At 36.8% G+C, this 16043-nt stretch overlaps 1 protein-coding gene across 1 annotated transcript in view; it reads left to right on the forward strand.

Moving 5' to 3' along the window:
- TTC39B (tetratricopeptide repeat domain 39B) overlaps positions 1-16043 on the forward strand; it is a 75075-nt gene that overhangs the window by 17526 nt on the left and 41506 nt on the right. Inside the window, exon 2 of the mRNA XM_075138073.1 lies at positions 7772-7806. Within this exon, the coding sequence (XP_074994174.1) occupies positions 7772-7806 (35 nt within the window). The remainder of the gene's footprint in view (positions 1-7771; positions 7807-16043) is intronic.

Consider the following 16043-nt stretch of genomic DNA (forward strand, 5'->3'; position numbering starts at 1 on the left):
TAATGTTTTCTCATGCCACTGCCGATTTAAGCAACAGCTGAATTCTGTCCTTGTGTGACACAATCATCCGATTGTTAGTACGCAGAAAAGGTGTCCATAACAGATTATGTTTCATAGGTCAAGTTCTCAGAATTACTTTTCTTTTTTTAGTTCATGCAGGTTCTGTCTGAAGTTTGTGGATGTAGACATGTTGCCCTACTTCTCTTACTGCAGATGAATCAAAAAACCCAATTTCCTTAGCTGAATGTATTTATTCTTAACTGAGCAGTATTACAAGCTGAACTTTCACAACTTTGGATCAGTGAGCTTGCACTGTTGTTCATCTCCATCATTCTTTTTTGTGAAGTAGTCATTTCTGATATTTGATGCTTCAGTGGAGTGGTTTTGGGAGGGGGCATGGGTAGGTGTTGGTTAAAGCAACAAGATCAAATCCATGTAATCTGTGAAAAAGATACTTTATGTTACAGGGAGAATGAGCATGCTTTTGCTAGGAAAGAGCAGTATTCAGAAACTACTTAAAAAGGAATCTATACATGCATTATTGTTTTGATTCTATGAAAGGGATTCTGACAGTAAATTTGATAGCATAAAAGCATCTTTGGCTCAAGTCATAGCCTATGAGTTGATTTAAACAAATTCTCCATAGTGTAATGTCAGAACTACAGATAATTGCTCCTTGTGTAACAAAAGCCGTCAGTTTCATGACACTTGGCTGGTGTCAAACGTAGTAATTTGTGCTTAGCTGTAATGTGTGCTTTTCAGACTCTTAATTTGGAGACATGAAAGACAGTGTCCATGGTTATTCCACTGGTGTTCTCCAGTGGTTAGCACTCTGCCTGAAAAATGTGAATTTGACGCAGCAGAAAAAAGGCGTAATGAAAACTAATGTTTACAAGAAGCTGAAGAGGTTTTGCCTGGTACTGATTTTGTTTCTGTGAGTTTGTTTAGATGAGCCAGAGATAGCAAGTACTTCTGCTATCCTGCATTTGATGATTCAAAAAGATTGAACTTCTAAGTAGCTTTTACAGTAAGTCATGTGTTTTACCTCTTGAACTATTTTCATGTGATCTTTTCTGTTATCTTACATATTTATCAACATTCAAGAAGGCTGAACTCTAGGAAAGGACAAAATTTTACAGTTTTCATCCTCTTGGCGTTGGACGCTAAAACTTTGTTTTCTACTGATTGCAGATTAATTTAAGGATCACATTAACAACAGGAATTCATATTGAATTTCTTGTCAAAATGACTTTTCAGTCTTTCTTAGGATTGTTGCTTTCCATAATACAACCTCAACCCGTGTGTGTGATTTCTTTGATTTTTACATGTGCATCTCCTCATTTGAGAGTGACTTACTCAATGATCCCAGTCACTTAAAGGGAATGTATTTTTTGTTATTCTGATTTGTATTCCACTAATTCTTTATGACTGAACATTTCATTAGCGTTATTTTCGTTTTGAGAGTATTGATTAAAAACTGTATTGAACAGAAAGAAGCCTTGGAGAAATTCTGTTAGAAACAATTTAATTACGGTCTTCCACTGACAACTGCTTTTCCTCTTATTTACTCAGCTAATTCTTAACATGTATGTTTTATCGGATACCTCTTAAAAACTAGATCAGCATAGCATGTAAAAAAAGGGCTTGTCAGGTTTGAAGTGTTTGTCTTTACAGTTCCTTCAACTAAGAGAGGTTTTTAATATTCTCAAATCAGCCTTTTTTTTCAAACTGTGTCAACTCTACTCTAATTCTTTGTTAGTTAAATATCACTTTTGTGGGGTTTTTGTGTTGTTTTTTTGTGGCATGTTTTGTGTTGTTTTTTTCCTGAGATTGGTGTCATGTTAACCAGATTACAGTAACTGAGGTCTTTGTTACTTGTTGCTTGCTGTGATGATAGCTCTGAGCTATTCTAGCAATTCTTTGGTTAAAGTTTCAGAGTCTACTTGGAAGACTAAGAAAATCTCAATATTTTTATAATGCAAATGCGCAACACTTGAGTAGAGAACTGACAGTGGGCTTGGAGTCAGCCATGCTCTCATGTAGCTGCACATCTGGGAGTTTTGCTAATTGCGTTGCTGTTTACTCAGGAGATTTTCCAGCCTCTGTTAGCAGTTCTCAGTTCAGCCGAGGCAATTATAAGGGGAGAAGATGTTATGTTGTCCTTTCGTATCCTTGAGTAATATTCTTAGGAGCTTGCATATTGCTATAATGTCCATTAAGTTTTAAATGCCCAGTGATTCTAAGTTGTCGATCCTGTGGGCTTGGAGTTTAAAATTTTTAGCCATCAGTTTCTTTGAATCATTTTTAATGTAGTCCTGGCTAAGGCTAAGGAGAAATGAATATTTACAAAGTTACATAATAGAAAAGGGAAAAAAAAAAGCATATGTACTTAGATTTTGTTCAGAATATTTTTTTTTTTAATATTCTGTCCCATTTGGTAATAAAACTGTGCAGTGACTGCTGACTTACAGAAACTGTCTGGAAACTGGTTCTGCTGTAGAAACAAAGATCATATGGAAGGCCTCTTTTCCATAGTATCAGTCCATAGTATCAGTGTTGTAGATCAGTTTCTTCTTTCACCTAGCATTGATTTTTTTTGATGAGAAGGACGGTATGGGGCTGAATTACAGAAGACAAAAGAGGACAAAAATAATTAGGTATACCCATACTTGAATAGAAATTTGTTCAAAAGCATCAGGACTAAAAGCAGCTTAAAGTTGCTAAGTATATAACTGTCTTCATAGATTCCCATGCTTTGCAATATCTTAATATGTGGGCTTTCCAGGGAGGAGAATTACTGTTAAGTTTATGGTTCTTCAAATCTTTCCTTAAACCGTGCTCTATTTAGTACCTACAAAAGAAAGCTGTGACTAGGCAGGTAAATGTGGTATAGCAACAGTATTTAATTCTGGCTAGTATTATTTCACCATTATCATTAGTATTATTATGAGACCACATAATGGTCTCAGTTGTCTGTTGAATCAATGTGCAGCCTTATTCATGTTATGTTGATGTTTTTGAGATAAGGCGCTTTTTTTTTTCAGCCCTTGCCTAGTATAGTATGGACTTCAAATCATGGCTAGTGATCCTAGATATTATTGGACTTAGTTTTCTGAAGTTACGTTGTTATCAGTGGGGAGAATCTAGATCGTTAATACCTTACTTGGTAATCATATCTTGTCATAAATCTGCATTTTAAAGGAATAGTTTAGATTGGCCAAGTTTGCCAACTTCACTTTGAAAAGAGCAAGTGTTTAAACACTTGGCTTGACAAAACAATTAGCAAACTTAAGACAGTAATTTACAAAGAGTCATAGGATATAGTCTAAAAGTTGCTTAAAGTTAAATGACTTACTGTGAATGTAGAAATAAGGAGAGTTCACTTTTGATGCTAGGATTTCTGTAATAATCAAGGCAAGCAGTTGTTTCTACTTTCTACCAATGTATTACAACAAGAGTACGGTCACTGATAAACGTCCTATGGTAGTTTAAGAGTCTCACTTGCACGTTGTTTTTCTTGAGGCTTTATAGGTGAATTGTGGTCTGCTGCGCATGGTTTTTGCTCTCATTGCTAAAGAGTACAGGAACTCCAGTCGGTTTTTCTTCATTAATACGCTCTGTCTGTTTATGTCTCTCTTTGACTTCCACTTTCTTGGATTTGCAAAACATGACTATCTCTAAGTTGTGTAAACTTAATTCTTTTCACACCTGCTCACATCTTTTGAAAATGATGCATCAAAAAGATGTGAAATGGTACAATAATCAACCAGAAGAAAATGAAGATGATGTAATTCAAGAGAAATAATTTTGAGACAGGTTTATTTTGTCAAATCTTATGCCAATTTTTTTCCCAAATTTGTGGAAAAATCTGAATCAGTTTTTGTCATGCCATCTAGTGGCAGTTTTACTTAAATTCATGTGTTTTGAATTCTTGGATTGACGTGTTTTCTGGAAAAGGTGCAATAAAAATGTGTGGATTGCAGCATTAGCCAGCATTATGTACTGAGAGACATGGTTGTTAAACTGTTTCTCTTGGTACTGATTTAAATGTTAATATATTTCTTTTTCTGAGAGGCATATCTGGGAAAAAAGCTGTGTGGCGCTTTTTGTGGATTTAATTGCAGCTTGTATTTCTTGAAGATGTCTACTGAATGTATGTGGCTGCTATAACAAGGATATACTGAAGCAGGACCCTTGGGACTTGCTGCAGGATGGACCTGGGTCAGGTGAAAGAAATGTATGAAGGACTGGGTTAATCTCAGTCTCTGTCAAGACTCTCCCGCCATGTAAATAAAAGAAATTGTATTCCTACACTAACACTGATAAAATGTAGAGGTCACAAATATGGTTGATTTAGTTGCACACAACTTTAGGCTTGAAGGAACTTGTGTGCAGCCTGTCATCGGTGCTAAGTAAAACTATTTAGCTTGAATTAAATAATCTGCTTTGCTGTAGACTGAAATGAACAAGCACCTCTGGAACTTGGTTATGGCATATCAGCCGGAAGTTGCAGTGTTGGGATGAGCAGTTGAAGGTGGGAACTTTACTAGGCTTTAGTCAAATGTGCAAGAATGTGTCTGACCATGTTTTTTGGCTGCTTCTATACTCTGTGGAATGGATAAACTTTATCAATCACTTGATTTTTTTTTTTAATTGATATATATTATATGCATACCTATACGTTTGTGTATTATATACAGGCTAAAGTCTTCAAAATGCTCTGTATTTTATGCAACACTTCACTCTTAAGTTTTTTCTCGTCTTGAACAGGCTTAATTTATAAGTAAATTTTAAGAGACTACTGGAAAAAGTGAATATGTTCTGAGTACTTCCGAAACCTTTTATATCTTGGTAGGAACATGATGAATCCCAGAACTTGATCTGGGAGGAGCTGTTCTGGGTATTTCAATTGCAGTCTTTTCCCTTACACCTTAGGAAGGATGATATAACTTTTTTTGCTGTAATAGGCATGGAATGGAGTAGAAAATGGCTATGCTTCTCTCTTAGTGCCTTCAACTTTGTTCTATATATAGGGAATCTAAGAGTGTGTAGAGCCAACTACAAACTTCTGTGAGACAGTTAAGGAAATGAGAACAAGATGTCAAATTGAATGCCTTCTAATACCCATTTTGCATGCAGTGGGAATAGGAACGCACAGAGAACTTCAGAAAAACTATGCTTTTTTAAGCATAGAAGAAGTCACCTTCAGCAATGGTATTTTTTTTTTTAGCATGCATTTGACATGCATTTGACCAGTGTGAACAGCAGGGAACAAAATCGAGTAGTAGCCAGGCAGAAAAGGCCCTTATCTAGACAGTGCAAATTATCTTTCCCTTTCTTCTTGTACATAGCTGCTGCTCTCAGGTTTGAAAGAGCAGGCAAGAGGTTCACGTCGCAGATAATTTTTACGTCTTGGTGTAAACTTTTGATTGTTACTGTTCTTTATAAGTACCTGACAGTTAAAAGTACCTTGACTTTTCTTTGTCAAGTTTGTTCTTATAGGAAAAGTGGAGGTGTGCTCAAAAAGCTGCCAGTGTGTTTTATTTATTTATTTATTTTGCTGAATTTCTCCTCTTGTCTCTAGAAGTGGCTCAAGGAGGCAAACAGTCTTCAGAGAAGCACTTTATTAGAAGACTGATGACTTCTATCAGTGTCTGGGGTGAGATACGAGTAGCAGGGTTTCTGTTCAGGATGTTTGTTCCTGTTGGTTTCTGTTCAGCTTTTCGAAACTCAGTTCCGCTCTCAGATCAGGCTTTGTTTTATTGGCTTCTTCTAAGTTGATTACTGTGTTCTGCACAGTAGGTCGTGTTTTGCCTACTATAGTATTGTCGTCCGGTAAATTTAGCTTGAAAGAGCGCATTTGGGCAGTCTGTTAAGAACGTTTCTTTAAATACATTAATATTACTCCTTGGCAGGGGCAGCTGCAGGCAATAAGGAACATGCAATTGCAGTAGTTGAAAACTGATGTAGTAGCATATTCTATATGTGAAGGTTGATAAAAGTCCTGTCCTTTTGCAACAGTTTGTTTTTTGTGAACAGAAATTTTCCCTCTGTTAAAAATATGAGTAAAGTAACATTTGCTGGAGGGTGGATCACAGTCACATAGTGTATTGCTGAATTTGTCCTATGGCAGAGAAACAGTATGTAATGCGTCATTACTATGTTTGATTATTTATTAGCTGTATTTACTGGTGCATTCGCTGAGAAATGCAAACTTCATGAAACATGGGTCTGTCTTCTGAAGTATTAATGAAGTTAGCTTCAATCTCATGTTACCATGCTTAAGGTAAATACCACTAAAACACTAGTCCTCTACCTCACTGCCAGTGAGTCTAACAATATTCCAAGTGTGTGCGTTGTCTTAACTGGGTGGACAGCCTTGAAGTAAGCTGCAATTGGTGTTTTAGCAAGGCATTTAGGTTGTTTCTTTTATTAGTGTTGGCTTTGGTTTGAAAACTTTTTGGGAAGGTTTGATGCAAGCACTGTAGTGCTTGTGCCACTGGTGGTCACATACTCTGTGTGAGTCTTGTATTATCTTACTCCTTTGCACACCAAGTCAGTGTTATTCCTGGGATATGTTAAAAATTGGAACAATTTGTTCCATCATGCTTCCAGTTTCTCTGATGGAAAGAGCAGAAAGGACAGTCATAAGTAGGAAATAGTTTCTGTTTGAGGAGTGACTAAGGTGGCTTGGAAAAGAGATGCTTTGGATGATAGAACAAAGGTTTTCAAAATCGTGTCTAGGAAGAAGCAAGTATGAATTGATTCTTCACTGTCTTTCAATTGAAAAGCTAGGGACTTTTAAACAAAGGTAGTAGGAGCCAGGTTCCAGTAGAAATGATTATTTTGCACAAAATTTCACAAATTGTGAAATGCCTTACCAAGGTTATGACCTCATGAATAAAAAGGAGTCTACATGGGATCAACGTGAGACTAGACCAGTACTTGGAACAGAGATCTACTGAAAAATCAGCAGATGGACAAACCACATCAAGGCCTGGAATTCCCTGAATACCAAAAGCTGGAAAGTGTGGAGTGGAGGGAAGGATGTAGGAGGGAGGGCTGTTTGCTCTGTTGTCTCTGCTATACACTTCTACAGACCAATTTTGGAAACGGGATACAAAAACAGATGGCCCTTGAGCTGAACCATTCTGACCATTTTTACATTTGTGCATCTCTTCCTTTATTTTAATTTGAAATTTGAACCTAAATTGAAGGAGGTTTGAATCTGGTGGAAAGAGACATCCTCCGGATGTCTGGATCAAGCTGTTCACATAACTGCTACTAATGCGTGAGCTGGCTGTATATGCACGCTATCTACAAAGCATCCTAGTCCTAGTATGTATACTCTGGCCAACCTGCATATCAGCTATATCCTTAGAACACTTAATTTTTATATTTTTTTTAATGTGTAAATATACTGGTCAGCGAGTGCATCCTGGATACGTCAGATGTGCTGCACAAACTCCTGAAGCCTAAGTCTGTATTGCCTTCTGTGATTTATATGGTGCAAGTTTGGGAGTCTGAAAAGAAGAGGTCTTTGGTTTAACTTAGCTGTGGTTTGATGTAGTAGGCCCATAGGAAATGTATCTGTTTGGGTAATGATTTGCCCTGAAAGCATAACAAAAGGCCAGTAGACTCTGAATATTCTAATTATTACTGTATGTTGCAGAATTAAGTGCTATCTGGTAATGGTAACTTTCTGCTGTGTTACAGAAAGAGTTCCAAAATACATGCACATTTGATTGAAACAGTTTTTTTTCTTTTGCAGGAAAATTTTGAAGATGCCTTTGAAAACATCCCCGTGTAAGTAGAATTTTTTTAAAATACGTATGTTTTTATTAAAAGTATTTATACAGCAATGAAATACTGCATGCACACCATTCCAGGGAAGCATCATTTTATATGCACTTACTACATTCACGTTTTCCAGAATAGTTAAGGTTCCCAAGAGTTGGGAAATGGAAGTGTTGATATATATAAGGTTGATATATGTGATGAAGCATTTGTCAACAAATATGAAAGTTGTAAAGAATTAAAAGTACAAATTTAGTAATTTTTAGTTACATACTGATGGCTCTAGATGTTTCTGCATGGTGAAAAAAATATAGCTCAGCATTAGTGGAAAAACTTTGGATCACACATTATGCAAAACTATCGAAGCAAGATTTTGAAATGGAAATTGCTATACCTCATAATGTACCGCTGCATAGATATTTTTGCCTAATGAAGAGAGATACAGTCACTTCTCTGGCATTAGATTTCATGCTGAAGCAACACCTTACTTAAGCTGTGATGGAAACAGATGATGCTGTTCATAAGTTGTTTTAGTTTTTCTGTAGGATTTTAGTGCATTTTTGTGCCACGAAGCACATGAGAAGGAGACTTCTAGTGATATCCTCAGATTGCTAAAACACTGGTAGACCCAGGAGCAATAGCTTTGGACTGAATTTGATTGCTAAAATTTCCATGGCCTTGGCAAGTTATACTTCATAGATTTTCTAGACTGTCTATTTGTATCATACCTAGAGTAGTAAGGTGTGCTCCCTATGTAAAATTGTAGCTGAAAAATTAAACACGTTGCTTCCTGAGACTCAGAAGGAAGGAAATAAGAATATAATATATTCGTGTTGAGAACCTCTCATGTTAATGATTACTTTTTTTTCCTTTGACTCCCTAGCAGTTGCTGTATGATGAGATAACTTCTCTCTCTGGCCCTTGCGTCCCTCAGGAGAGGGAAGAAAGTGACTCTGTAATATTTACTTTGTGAGAATATTTATCCAACACTCATTCCTTCTATGAGAAGGTTGTTTTGTTGTTTTTATTGATATCTGAGTTGGGCACAGATGTTTATTATTGTCATGCAGAGCTTTGATTTGTTCTTCCTGAGTCTCTTGGGTGCTCATAGCTGTTGTACAGAGACACTTTTTATAACTGTGTGGAAGTTAGACTGATGTTAGTTTATTCTGACTGGTATTGCTTCTGTCTGTAATAACCATTATGTAGAAGAGTAAATGTGGGATGATGGAGAGAATATTAGTGAGACAGAAATCATGTTGTGATTAATGTCTCTAGTTGAACAGTTGTCACTTGGTTGCTGTCCTTGTCCACTGGCCAAACATACTACGCCTGTGCTGTTATATTGTTGACTGATTCTGGTATATGTGTATTCTAAAACTAACTTTCCATGTTCAGGTTTCACAGCCTTTAGTTCAGCCTATTTCAGTGACGTAGGACCACCCACAGTTCTTGTTCAGGTGGTCCTGCACAAGCCTAGGAGAAAGCACAGTGTGAGTAACTGCATCCCCTGAGCTCTTACTCATCCCTGCACATGTCCTCATGACCTACTTACCTCTCCTTTCACCCCGCTGCACCTGCGTCCTCCATACTCCTGGATGGCAACAGGGAGCTTGATTTTTCAGCAGGCCAACAAAACAGAAAATTAAGTATTATACTGTAGCCTTTCTCTTAGTAGGTACCGTTCAGATATTTCTGCACTATCCAGCTATTTATTTTAATTGTTTCTTGAGTCCACTGCTTCTCTGTCAAATTGATTGAAACTGGCCAATAGGTTGAAATGTTAAGAGCGTGGGGACACATAAGTGGAAAGTCAGCATAATTGTGTATGTTGTTTCCTTTGGAAATGATGTTCATAGAGAGGCAGTTCAGTTTGTGAGTATTTGAGCAACAAGAGTAGCATAATCTTGTCTGGAATACTTGCTGCTGATGACTTGCTCTGTGTTTAGACAATTAGCTACTCTGCAGTTACGGAAATTATACAGAAATGTGTGTATTCTTTTGTATCTGGGCAGGATTTTCACTTGATTAGACTCTCTCCTTTCTCAAATTCTTCAGAAGGTACACGTATTTTAAAAAAGTGCCTAAGGAACTGAAAAAAAACCTTGGGACTTTTTGTGGAAGTCTTCAATCTTATCTCCCTTGAAACTCTTTGACTGTAGTTTTCAAATGGTGCTGGTAGTTTGCCTGAGGGGAATCCTTTCCCAAATCTAGTGCCACACTGGTTATTCTTGACCTTTCCCTGTCTAGCATTAATGGTAGTTTTTTCTGTTAATAATACAGTAGCAGAAATTTGGAAACATTATTACATTGAAACAATGAACTACCAGAGGTTCAACCTTTTAGGAAGCTGTATCTATTTTTTTTTTTGATTTTGTTGTTGATAACGTTCGTCTTAAAATTCTCCTATGTATCAATGTTTCAGTCTCTTTTATTTTAGGTAAGAAAGTGGCATTGTTACAGCTCTGTGATAATAATATGCCTGGCATTGATTTTAGTGGCTTATTGCAGTTTGGTTATACCCAATTTAAGTAAATTGGACTGAATTTAAGTAAAATGGCCTTTTTTTATAGAGTTGTGTCTATAAAGACTATTGATGTTTACTTACGAGATCAGAGCTGGTTCAAGTTCTGTCAGATCAACTTGTTGGTTTAGAGAATTCGGAAAGAATGTGTGGGAATCCTGTCTTCATAGTATTTCCTACACCACTCTCTAATTCTTCATGTAAAATATGAAGAGTAACACTGCTCTGTATATTGCTCCAGTAAATGCTAGCAAATGGTTTTGCTAATCTAACTTGGCTTTAACTGGCTTTATTCCCTAAACATTATTGCTTAACTGTAGATACCAGGTTGTGCAGGTTAGATGTTAAAAGGGCAATGAGTTATCTTAATAGGGTAAAATCCTTCCCTAAATCTCTAGTGCTGGCTGTCGTATCTGAGGGCAGGTCCAGGAGGAAATCAGTCTTTGCTCCGATTGTCTAAATGGATTAGATTCTTTATCTAGACTCTTTTGTGATCTTGTACTTACGGTGGCTACTGTAGGTATACACAGCAACTCCAAAACAGTTTGTGTAATGAGCCCCAAAGACTTGTTTTGTAGAAATGTGGAGGGACCATTAAATGGAGCTCCACCTGTACACGCAGTTCTTTACTCACTGGTGCTGAAGCCAAAGAAAGTAGGTTAGTCTGCCATTTTGCTTAAAGCAAGCAGTAGCATTTCACCTAGTATCTCTCTGCCAAAGAGAGGTACTAAGTTTTCAAAGTACGGGCTTGGTGATAACTTTTGATACAGCATCTTCAACCTTACAAAGAGGATAAGTGGGATATATGTGAAAGTAAATTTGCCATTACATGGTTGTGTTAACTGAGAAGTGGTTTCAGGTTGGCATATTCTCTTGTAAAAGGAACCTAGTAATTGGGAGACAAATGCTTCTTTCTGTTTCGGAAATTCAAGCCTCTGCCAAGAAGTTTTGAGGTGATAAGCTACTTTTTACCAAATAGTTCCCTCAGTTTCCACTGGAGTGTCTGCTTACTTTAAGTTTTGGGCAAATCTGTTTCGCAAGGTAACCTAATACTGTTACCTGCCAAGCATCTACAGGTTCAAACACATACATGGATGGAACAGATTTATGTGTGTTTTGTTCTTTTATTTAATTCTTGGTAAAAATACTTCATCAGTACGTGAGTCTTATTGTGGAAAAACTACGAACTTTAATTTCAACCTTACCCAACAAGAGAATTCTCAACTTCTATGACTTTTTTTTCCTATCTATTTCTACTACCTTAATTTTTCCCCAAATGATTCAGAAATTCTTTTTGTGGAATGCAGAGATCCATGTTTTCTGTTGCCAGAGTATGATTTTGTAAACGATCTCTTCTTTGTTTTTACAAGAAGAAGATTAAAAGAGGTTGGAGTTCTCACAATTTTTAACCATCACCATATTATGCCTAGCATGTACTGACCTTGTCACTGCTATTTTGATTTCCATATGTATTTTATCCTTTGAAGTTCTCAATTTGTTAGGAACTTGTATGAAATTTTAATTGTATTTGGATTTCCTCCCATCTCATTTTACTTACTGTTCCTTAAAACGTCATCTGTATATGACAGGAATAAGTTACCATCAAGTTACTATGCTTTTCCACAGTACTGGTTGGCATGCAATCTTTTTCTTTGAGGTAAAGGCAAGATGGTGTTTTCAGTTACCACCCCATTATCAGAGACTTATGCAAGTGAATAACAACATTTAGAGTAACTGTATTATGGTAGCTGCCTGGGTATGTTTACAGAAGATGCTTTGTAGTTGGCTTTGGGAAGAAAAACAGTAGTCTGCCTAACTGCTGCAAACAGTTCATATGCAGAGGAAGTCTTCATGTTGCACTATTTGTATAGAAATTTCTGACACCAGACCCTGAGTTCTGGCGTCAGTGGAAAAATAGTGAGATCTCACTTAAACACATTTTAAAAATGAAATAGTGAAAAGGTGGAAGTTAGAATTCTGTAGAAAAGCAGACAGATGATTTTTGATGAATAATGGAATTCTTAGGATTTTCTATTTTTATCAATTTCAGCAGAATGAGGCATATTTCATTGCTATATTACCATTCCTCTTTTGCATTTCCTTTTCCTACCCAAAGCTTGATACTGTTAATCCTTGATCCTACCAAAGCAGCTCTGTGTGGTATTACTGGGGTGATAGATTAAGGACCAGAAGTGTTTAAGGAAGTTAGAGCAGGTTATCCTTGTAATCTCAGAAGTGTAGTTAAGATTTCAGTTATACCTGCGCATGTGTGTGTTTTGTCAGTGAATGAAATTGAACAGCTGAGGAAGTGGCCCTAAATTCAAATTTGAATTCAGGGAGCCAAAAACGTTTTAGAACAGTGCTTGTATCCGTAAGTTTGAACTCAAATTCTGACATTGCCTTAAGATGGTGAGAAACAGATGTGACAATTTAAATGATCAAAGTTTTATTTTCTTTTGTTTGGTCCTCAAGGTCAAGAGAAAAAAAAGTCAAGTAAAGGTGATTTTTTGATCCAGTAAATAGTATTTTCATAGTTACATAAATATGACATAGTAGCTACTTTATATTGTCAGTCTCAAGATTTGGAACAGTAGTACTGAGACACCAGCCTAATTTCACTAGTCCTTCTGTACCCCAAACAGTTCTTGGATTATAAAATGTTTAACTTTGAAGGGGCTTGAGCGGGCAATAATTATGTCATTCCTAACTCTTCCATGTTTATTGCAAATACACCTTTTGCCTCTGGTGTGAGATTTTTCTTCGTGTGTGTATTTGAGTAGAAGTCTTCAGGCCATGTTGTGCAAATTTTTATATTGGTATCTTTTGACTTTGAAATGTGCAATTCCACCTGTGTCCATAGCTTCTTAGAAAACAAGGAGGGGAAAAAACAGGAGGGGGGCAGGAAAAAAAACCCCAAACAGAACATCTCAAGGACATGCTACATAGAACTGCCCAAAACTCTGCATCTCTTCTTCACCATGCTACTCTCTTGGAAGCCTTCACTGAAAGGCTCATGCACAGAAAGATACCACAGCCTGTTTTGTTGTGATCCAGTGTTTGCCAAAAGAAGTTTGTCTTATTTGAGCCTAAATACTTGGGTTGCTGCTTGTGACTTGCTCTTCCATGAAAAATAAATTAACACTGTGGGAGTAAACTCGCATAATATTTTTTGGGGGGGTTCTTGGAGACTTCTGGAGTCTATTAATTATCATGTTGGAATCTCAATGTTGTGCTGGAATGCATGATCTACTGATCACATCTGTGTTTTCTTTCTTAAATTTCTTTCAGGAAATTAATGTTTATCCTGTGCTTTAACGAAGACTGCATAATGCTATTTGCAGTCATGCAACTCAAGAATTGCCTTCTCTGAGTAACTTCAGAGACTTTGAAAGGGATGTAGACTCTTAATGTTTTGGATTGGTGGTACAATCTTTAAGTCATTAGTGCTTTAGATAAGAAAATGAAACGATGAGCTCTAACTCATAGATGAAAATAATAAAAACTTGCAGGCTATGACTTGCTCAGCTATTGAGAAGGAGGATTGTTTTTAGGGAAAAAGGATTGAAAACCAGATTAGCCACAAAGCAACAAACGTTTGGTCTTTAATAACGTTGTGTTTTGGTTGTTTTGTTGGTCTGTTTTCTGTTCCGCCTCCGCATATGATTTAAAACTGTTGCAGAGCATTTTGGGAAACAATCTGAGTGGAAGGTGGCTTGAGTGTGTATTAATGGGTTTTTCTTTAAGACAATCCAGGGAAAATCTTTTGAACATGTGTTGATATTTGCAGAAAGCTTGCTTTTGTCAGTTTTGTGAAAATGTGCTCCTGACTCTTTCTCAGCTTTTACTGGGAAATACTTTCTGAGGCCTTAAGTGTGGACTGTCTGCACCTTATGCTGAGTTAAACACAGAACATTGTATGTTTTTAAAAATCAACTGAGTTGATTTTTATGTGACTGCTCAACCTTGATTTGAAACTGGTTTACCTTTCATGTGCAATCAAGATGAGAGAAATCCTGGCACTTTGACTCTCCCTGCTCCGAATAATGTTAATATAATAAGTGGCAATATACACAAGCACTGCTTCCAAGTCACGTGGTGGAGAACTCGGATATCTCTGAATTCCTTGGTCTTTAACACTATCAGGGAAAAGGTAGAAACATCCTGATTTTAAAGGTACTGTTGTCCATCTCATCTATGTCCTGCAAAGCCTGGCTTACCTGATCATAGCCCTTGGTTTCCTCAGGTGTTCTAGGAAATACTGTGCAACTCTTTCCTAGTATGTTGCATTCTTACTTGTATTTTCTAAAGTAAATTGTTTAAATAGATTGGTTTGAATTATTACTGCTTTTATTACTTAGCACCCATATGAAATGAGTAAATGCAAATCTGTAGTTTCCTGCATTGTGTTTTAAAGGCTTTCTTTGAGGCATTTCTGTGAGTAAATCTTGGTTCATGACAGTAAACATAGCTAGGAATAGGTACTATTAGCCCAGGTGGTACAGCTTTAAAGAATACTTTTTGAAGGTAATGGTGGAGGACATAGTTTAATTTTCTGCTGCTTAGCTCCCATGTGCTGAGCTTTCCCATATCTCATTTGAAGAGATTAGACCAAGGGGATGAAACTATCTCTGTTGCAGCTGTTTTGCTTCTGACTCCTACTTTCTCCTATTGCTGCTGATATTCATGAAGATAACTGTTTATTAGCTGCCTCTCTGTGCTACTGATTTATTTTAGTTCATGGGACTCTAGCTAAAAATTTGGATTTCTGGGGAAAAAATGCCAGAGGGTTAATAAAAAAAAAATGCTGATTTCTTTGAGTACTGTCAAATAATGAAAATCAAACACGAGCTGGTTTTCTTCAGTGCTGCTTGCTACCAACTCTTGTATGTTTGATCTATTTTTACTGCAGTTGCATTAGTATACTTTCCTTTTCTGTCTGACTTCAATTGTAGCATCTTTTTTTTTTTATCCAGGAAATACTGAGGTAACTCCCTTTTGCCTTTAAATATAAATCACTTTGCATTCCTAGTGTCTCCATTTTCTCCTTGCAGTTAGGAGTGATGGATTAGAATTAGGCTGCAGCACAGATTGGGAAAATCTCCCAGCATCCTCTTCCCGCAGAGGCATCAGCTTCCAGCATTGACTGTAGCTGCTGCCACTCTGACATTTCTTTTGAATTCGGCTATGAAGAGTGCCTGTGATGCCAGCTGCTGGCTTGTGAACTTTTATCCTTTTATTCTTTTTGCTTGCTAACTCATTAATGAAACCTCATGGATATTGAGAAATAAAACAGAATCAGTTTTCTCTTTATCCTTTTCTTCTGTGGTTTGTTTTTGTGTGTGCAGTGGAAAAAGAACAGAGTGAAAGAAGCAGCACTTATTTTTGCGTAAGGACTATATTTACATACCTGAAGTTAACTGAATTAATCCTGTAAGTATATTATCTCTGCCTACTAGTCCTGAAATCATGAACGTGGTGGTCAGATTTATGGGGTTTTATCTGTGAAAATTTACTTTGGCAGGTATGTTGAACACTTAAACTAAAAAAAAAAATTTTTTAAAATGGATTTCCTTGAAAAGGAGGGAAAAATTATATATTCACAATGGGTTTATGAAGTAATTGTTTTTCCTCTGCACTTTGCAGTGGTGAACAATGCTTTTAGAGAGCAGAAGCTTCTCTGCTGATGTCAGTGCTTAATCAGCTCAGATGCTGTAGGTTGTAG

The sequence above is a fragment of the Calonectris borealis genome, chromosome Z (assembly GCF_964195595.1).
Source record: "Calonectris borealis chromosome Z, bCalBor7.hap1.2, whole genome shotgun sequence".
Lineage (NCBI taxonomy): Eukaryota > Metazoa > Chordata > Aves > Procellariiformes > Procellariidae > Calonectris > Calonectris borealis.